This window comes from Pteropus vampyrus, unplaced genomic scaffold, assembly GCF_000151845.1.
Source record: "Pteropus vampyrus isolate Shadow unplaced genomic scaffold, Pvam_2.0 Scaffold231, whole genome shotgun sequence".
NCBI classification, from domain to species: Eukaryota; Metazoa; Chordata; class Mammalia; order Chiroptera; family Pteropodidae; genus Pteropus; species Pteropus vampyrus.
Genome location: NW_011889012.1, coordinates 60,703 through 67,913, shown reverse-complemented (window position 1 = coordinate 67,913; position 7,211 = coordinate 60,703). Strand labels below are relative to the sequence as shown.

Below are 7,211 nucleotides of genomic sequence, written 5' to 3'. Positions count from 1 at the left end.
GCCCCGCCCCCGCCCCCCCAGAGCTGCCCCTCCGCCGGGCCTCAGTTTCCCCATCAGCCCCACTGAGGACTGGGTGCCAGCGAACGTCCAGAGTGCCGCACAGAACCGAGGAGCTACCGATGCAAACGCGGCAGCGGCCCCACAGCCCCACCTCGGCCCGCGCCCGGGGCCCAGGCCCACGGCTGGCGCGCTTGGGAAAGGGAATGAACCCCCGTCTCCACCTCTGTACGTGGGCGATGGCCGCCCTGCCTCCGCCTCCGAGGGCTGTGGTGGGTCCAGCTGGCTGTGTGCCCTGCAGGCGGGCATGCCCTCAGGCCCCGGGGCCAGCTCTGCTGTTCTCCGTGCTCCCTCCTGGTCAGGAGTCTGGTCCCCAGCAGCTCCCACTTGCTTGGGCATATGCGCGCTCCTCTCCCAGGGGACCCTCCTGCTGGCCAAAGGCTGGTGAAGGCCCTTTCTGGCTTCCCAAGCATTCTGACGCCTCCACCTCCCACCAGCACGTGGGCTGCCACCCAGACCAGCCACCTGCGGCTGAAAGGAGCTCTAACAACTAGGGCCCGGCTCCCACCTAGCTGTCCACGGTTTCTCCTCCCTGGTGTCCTGGCCTCCACCTCAGGCCAGCTCCAGGGGCCCCCGTCCCACTGCAACCAGCCTTCACCGCTCCCTGCAGTCCTACATCCTGCCTCTGAGCCTCCGTTCCCAGTGCCCTTGCCAGTCCCTCCTCTGGCAATGTCCAAGGCCACCGGCTCCTCTTCCCAGCCTTCCACCCGCCACCTCCGAGCGGCCGGCCACCACCTCCTCTCAATTCCCTCCACCACCCTCCACTTAGCACATGCGAGGCCAGCATCACCCTGATACCAAAACTAAAGACATCATAAGAAAACTACGGACCAACATCCCTGATGACGGTGGACATCGAAATCCTCAGCAAGTATCAGCAAACTGGTTGTACACCACGCCAGGTAGGATTCAACCCAAGAATACAAGGTTGGTTTAATGTTCACAATTCAGTGAGTGTGATACATCAGATCAATCGAATAAAGGACAAAGATCATGTGATCATCTCAGAACAAAAAGCGCTTGACGAAATTTGGCAATCCTTCATGATAAAAACACCACTCGACAGACAAGGAACAAGAAAAAACTTCCTCAACCTGGTAACAGGCTGCGAAAACCCCAGAGCCCACACCACACTCTGGTGAAAGGCTGTGCTTTGCCCTAAGGTCAGCACCAGGCAAGGACACCTGCTCTCACGACTGCTGTTCGTCATTGTCCCGAAGGTTCTAGCCAGTTCGACGAGGCCAGGAAAGGAAACAAAAGGTATCCAGATTGGAAGGGAAAAAGTTAAACTTCACAGATTAGATTATCATGTACATAGAACGCTCCAAGGAATCCATAAAAAATGATTAGAACTAATAAACGAGCTCAGCCTGGTGGTAGGATAGAAGATTAAGACACAAAAATCAGCCACGTTTCTATATACCAGCAAGGAACAATCCGAAAATGAAATGAGTTATTTCTCTAAGGAGTCCTGCGCCCCCCAGCAGCTAGCACAGCCCCTCCAAACACCAAACACACTAGGTTGTCACTGTCCCCCATCCTCACCAGCTCAGGCCCAGCACAAAGGGGGCACCCATGGAGCCCCAAAGGAGGCACGGAATGTTGACCCTGGTGGGCACTGGGGACTGCAGTTGCATGGAAGGCACAGGAAGCCGAAACGGAACCCCTGTTCCGGTTCTACCTGGCACATGAGCGGGGACAGGGGCAGCTGCTCTGAGGACAGAACCCACTGCTCCTGGCTCCACACCTGGGTGAGGTTGAGGGAACAGTCAAGGTGGCCCATATCCCCACTCCCATTCGGCTCGATGGCCAGGCAGGCTCAGGCCTGTGAGGGCCTCACTTTCACCTGGCCACCATCCCTCCGTGGGCGCGATGAGGGCTCCTAGGTGGCCACTGACTGACTCTGGGTGGGGAGGATGGGCTGTGATGGGGCCAGGCTGTGCTCTGCCTTCGCCTCCCCTGGGACTAGCCAAACTTCAGGGACAGATGCCGACATCCGCAGCCCCTCTCTCCACAGGACGGACCCCCAAAGGGAAGCCCATCCTGACACCCCAATATCCTCTGGCCACCACTGGCCCTGCCCTGCGCCAGTGGGTGAGCTAGGTGGGCTGGCACCCGACCAGAAGGCCAGTGCCAGGCCAGGCTGGGGCAGAAAGGGGGAAGTGGTAACCGAGGGTGAGGACGATGACAGGTCGTGGTAGCCAAGGTAACCACATAGCTTTTGGGGACTTTCGGCCCAGCTCACAGATGCCAGCTCTACTGGAGCCCAGGGAAGTTGAGGGGAGTCTTCAAGGGGTGCCCACACTCCTGGCCTGCCTGGCCTCCCTACTGTGTGCCTCAGTGCCCATGGCATCACCCCAGCCCCAGTGACCTAATGGTTAACCTCTATTCACCTCAGGGGCCCCCAAAGGCCTTCCGGCCAGCTCAGTGCAGGAAGCCTCAGTCCCCTTATCAGCAGGGACAGAGCCCCGTGGGGCCCCCTCACCATGCCCACGGAGCCACCTGGCGAAAGCTGTCAGGGACAGTGCTGGAGACCTAGGTTCAGATCCCGCCAGGCCCGTCCACCACTGGGCCTCCTCCTCCTCCGGTTTACTGTGGGCACTGAGAATCTGCCCCTCAGTGTCCCGACACCCAGCAGCACAGCGATACGCCCGCCCTCGGAGGCCTGAGGTCACCCAGGAAGCCGGCGGCAGAGTCCGCGCTCACTTCCAGGCTTGCTGCGCTGTGAGCTCAGAGGGGCTGCCTGGACACACACGTTCTGGGGACACAGGTCGGTGTCGGCTGGCGGGCCTGGTGGTGGCTGCCGGGCTCCGTGAGCCCTTGCAGCAGGTCTGTGTGCACATGTTTGCACTAGAAAAGGCAGGTGCTATGGACAGACTCTCGGTGTCTGCTCTGTGCTCCTCCTCCTCCTCCTCTCAAAGTTGAGACTGGTCCAGGTCACCCAAGGTACAGGGCGGGGGCAGAGCAGGCAGGTGGAAACAGCTCCATCCCACAGACAGCTGCCACCAAGTCCCACAAAGTGCAGGCTCTGTGGTCCCCGCTGCCGTGGGGCTGTGTGCTCTGGGGCAGTGGGGTGGTCATCCATGCACGGGCCCACGTGTGAGCTGCGGGTCTGCCCACCGGTCAGGGTCACAGGCATGCAGACAGGACATGCGCGACAGCTACACAGCTCGAATGTGGGTTCTGCACGCGTACCAGTGTGTGTGCGCGGGTGTGCGCGGGTGTGCGCGGGTGTGCCCGGGTGTGCGCGGGTGTGGGCCTGGAGGGCTGGGCTCCTGTGAGCCATCGTCCCTGACACCTGCAGACACGGCCCCGGCTGTGGCGAGGGAGCTGGTGTCTCGCGTGACCGCAGTGTCAGGGGTTCCTGTCAGTGGTGACCAGGCAGGCTCATTTGTGGAAGTCACGGGGTGCAGTGGGGCTGGGCTAGGCCAGGCCCCCCGATGTAGTTATCCACACGCTCATCGTACTCATGCATGCACTTACACACTCATACTCATACCAAAGCACACACTCATACACACCCATACTCACATATGCTCATATACTCACCCATACACGCTCACACCCATGCATACTCATACGTGCACCCGCTCACACATGTGTACACACTCATTCACTCGCTCACACGCACACACGCACAGGCTCCAGCGGCTAACAGGAACCTGGATGGGTGGCCCCCGTGCCCTGGGTGGGCAGCTTGGACACAGGTCAGGATCGCCGCCACCCCTAGCCCACACCGGCCCAACGCCAAGCTCCACGTGACCTGAAGTCACGCCAGTTCGGGGCTTTACTCCCATTTCACAGGCTGGGACGCTGAGGCCGGGGGGGCTCCAGGGCGCTCGCCGCGGGCCCAGCTCTGTGCTGCTCGGGGACATGTCGTGCCATCGCCCCAACACCCTCCAAGGCGAGAACCGGTGTGACCTCCACATCACCGACCAAGACGCCGAGGGTCAGAGAAGCTGAATAACTCACCCAGAGTCACGCAGCCAGTCGGGGGGAGTGCTCGTTCCCAGTGGGCGCAGCCACGGCCGGCCCGTCTGGCACTGGCACGGTCTGGCACTGGCACGCAGAGGGCACTCGGGTGGGGGCGGGGGCGGGGGCGGGGTGGGGGGCCCAGCGCCTCCCCGCCAGCTCATTCGCTCTCCCCTTTCACTTTCCCTGCCCTTCCTCTTCCCAGAATCTCTGTCTACGAAAGAATCAAAACCAAAAATCTACGAAGGCCAGGGACCCGCCAGGCCAGAGGGAGGGCCACCGGCCAGGCTTCGCAGGGCGAGCCCAGCTGCCGGCGGGTCCCGACACCCCAGCTCCTCACTTCGTGCCAGGCCCCCCGAGCACCGCGCTCCTTGGGCAGGCAGCGAGAGGTCGCACGGCTCTGCTGCCCCTCAGCACACTCACACCCCCGCACACATTCACGTTCACACACACATTCACACTCACACAGACACACGCTCACACGCGACGCGCGCACACACGTTTGGGCCAGGCCCCACGCGCCAAGGCCACCCTGTCAGGGCGTATGGCGGGAGGCTCCCTCCGACCTGGGCCCTCGCCCCAGGAAGCAGGCTCCGGCCCCCCAGCCCCCGCCAGCTTCAGGCTGAGCGCTCAGGGACCCATGAGCCCCCGCTGTGACCCCATCGAGGGCCCCAGCTCCCACGGAGGGCCTCGCAGGTGGTTCTGCAGGCACCGGGCTGTCGCCGCCTCCTGAGAACCGATGCAGAAAACCCCACTGACCTGATGGCACAGACCCAGCACATAGCTCTGCTGCCTGGCGCTGGGCTGGGGACAGGCGTCCCGGGGCCCAGGGCGGCCATGTGGCTCAGAGACCATGGGTCAGGGCCGCGGACCACATCCCACAGGCAGCCGCCCCTGCGCAGCCCGAAGTACGGCCCTGCTGCATCTGGAGCCCGAGGCCACCAGGGCTTCCTCTCCCCCGGGACTTCCTGTTGCCGGAGCCTGGGCAGCCCCGGGAGCCGACACTTCCTGCCTGCCGCCCCGTGAGTCCCAAGGCCCAGTTGCGGCCTGCTGGGCTTTAGCAGCCCCTGCTTCCGGCCCCTCCGTGGTCAGGGACTGAAGCTCTCCAGGCCCCTGGGAGAGCCCAGCTGTGTCCCCTGGGAGGAAGCCTCCCACAGGTCCCTCCGTGGCCACCTCTACATACTTGGCTTCTCCCTAGCAAACCACTGACGCCCCTCAGGGTCAGGGCGTTAGGCCCAACCTCCGCCCACTGAGAAGCCTGGTGCTTCCACCCCCCACGGGGAGCTCACCACCCCCCACAGTGCTCCCTCCAGCACCACAAACAGGACAGCTGGCTCTGCCCTCGGGGGCCACGCAGAGGGGCTATGCCTCTTGCACCAGGAACCTTTCAGGTGGTCACCTCTCTGCCCTCTGACACCAAGGGACCAAGACACAGGCTCCAAGCCTGGGCCCAGGCACGTCCCCATCACCCTCCCGCCTGCTCTCCCGCTGCGAACGCGGGCTTGCTAGACAGCACTTGTGACCTGGGTGCCGAAGACTGAAGACCGAAGACAGCTCCCTCACTCCTGGCCCGGCCCTGGGCCTCGCCCTGGGCCCCGCCCAGAATGCTGATGCCCAGGCCCGCTCTGGCCCGCTCTGGCCCGCCACGCCCAGCTCCCTCCCCTTCCCAGATCCAGTCAGGAAGCTGGGGAGCAGGGCTTCAAGCCCAGGCCCTTCAGCGCTGAGACCCCACACCCCTTGCCGCTCCCCCACCCTTGGGTCTCAAGGTCATATCCATCCCAGGTAGGATCAGCCAGAGGAAAGAGTGCTCTGGGGCTACCTCGATGGCAGGATTTGAGGGTGACAGGCCACAGGGCACCTGGGAGTTGCAAAGGACTAGTCTCATCCACCGGGTTTCCTAGGGCACAGCCCCCATAAGCAGTTGTGCCAGCTACCCAGCCGGCCACAGACCTGCATGCTGGGGCACTGGAGGAGGGTAGCCCCCAGGCTAGGGGCCTCTGCCAAGTCCCCGTGCCACCTGGGGGCCAGCTCGGGGCCACAGACATCCCGGAAGGCGAGGAGCTGAGGCTTTTGTGTCCGAGTGGTCCTCTGGGTGGGCTCAACCACCCGGGAGCCCCTGCTGTGCCAGCCTTTGCGTCCTCGGGTGGCCGAGGGCAGACCATGCCTTCGGGAGAAAGCGAGCCATGAGAAGACAGACGGTGCTGGCTAGGGTGTGGCTGGGGTCCCTGCGCTGGGCAGCTCTGGTATCTGCTCCCCAGGGCCGGTGCCTAAAAGTGCCGAGGGACTGCCCCACCATGCGGGATGCCATGTTCCCACTTACCAGGGTGGCTGGAAGCCAGACAGCAGGGCCGGGCAGGGGGCAAAGGGTCGGCCTGAAAAAACAGGGAAGGAACCTTTCACTCCGGGCTCCTGGGGTCTGCAGCCCGCTCAGGAGCGAGGCAAACACCCGGCACCGCACTGCCGTTCCTGACCGCACCCGTGCTGATCGTGAGGACACTGTGGTCCAGAGAGGACAACACTGGCTGTGCTGATGGCCACGAAACGGAGGCGTGGGGACTGGAACCATGTCCTTGGGAACCCCGGCCCCCGCTCTCCCACAGGCACCCAGAGACCCCCGTGCCCAGCCCAGTGCCCACCTGCCACCTTCAGGGGTGACTCAGGCACTGAAGGTGCTAAGGAGGGGCTGCTGGACTCAGGGCGGGTGCTGAGCCCGGGTGAGGAGGCTGGCACCCCCTCTGGAGAAAGCCTCAAGCTCTCAAAATGAGACGCACTGGCCGTCCCATGGGGCCCCGGCCACCAGGGCCAGCCCGAGGATCCACCTGCCCAGCTCCCCACCCCCAAACTCATTCTTCTCTCAGACCATGGGGCTGCAATCCGCCTTCCAGCTCAGGGCTGCAGGTCTCCCCGAGGACTCGGCACTGGGCCCCACCTGGTGGGACAGAGGGACCAGGGGGCCCAGAGGGCGGGGTCACCCGGCGTAGTGGGCTGAATGGGGATCCCCAAGGAGATAGAGCCAAGTTCTGATCCCCAGGGAACTGTGAACGTGACTGCATTTGGAAAAAGGCTTTTACATGTGTAATTAAATTAAGAATCTCATCCTGGATTTGCCAGGTGGGTCCTAAATCCAGTGGCAAGTGGCCTCGTAGGAGACAGAAGAGAAGACAGAGCAGGTGACATGAGAT

General features: G+C 63.2%; 1 protein-coding gene across 4 annotated transcripts in view; it reads right to left on the bottom strand.

Moving 5' to 3' along the window:
• The window catches only part of SH3BP2 (SH3 domain binding protein 2), a 25,301-nt gene that overhangs the window by 11,672 nt on the left and 6,418 nt on the right, over positions 1 to 7,211 (bottom strand). The window contains exons 1-2 of one of the 4 annotated variants that reach the window (XM_023519690.1): positions 6,908 to 7,148; positions 6,350 to 6,401 (exon numbers count right to left, since the gene is read on the bottom strand). The exons of 1 other annotated variant lie outside the window; for it this stretch is intronic. In XM_023519690.1, coding sequence (XP_023375458.1) covers positions 6,350 to 6,401; positions 6,908 to 7,082 — 227 coding nt within the window. In that variant the 5' untranslated portion in view covers positions 7,083 to 7,148. Of the gene's footprint in view, positions 1 to 4,788; positions 5,574 to 6,349; positions 6,402 to 6,907; positions 7,149 to 7,211 lie in introns of those variants that run through there. 2 more of the 4 variants (XM_011373771.2, XM_011373770.2) reach the window with 2 other exon arrangements.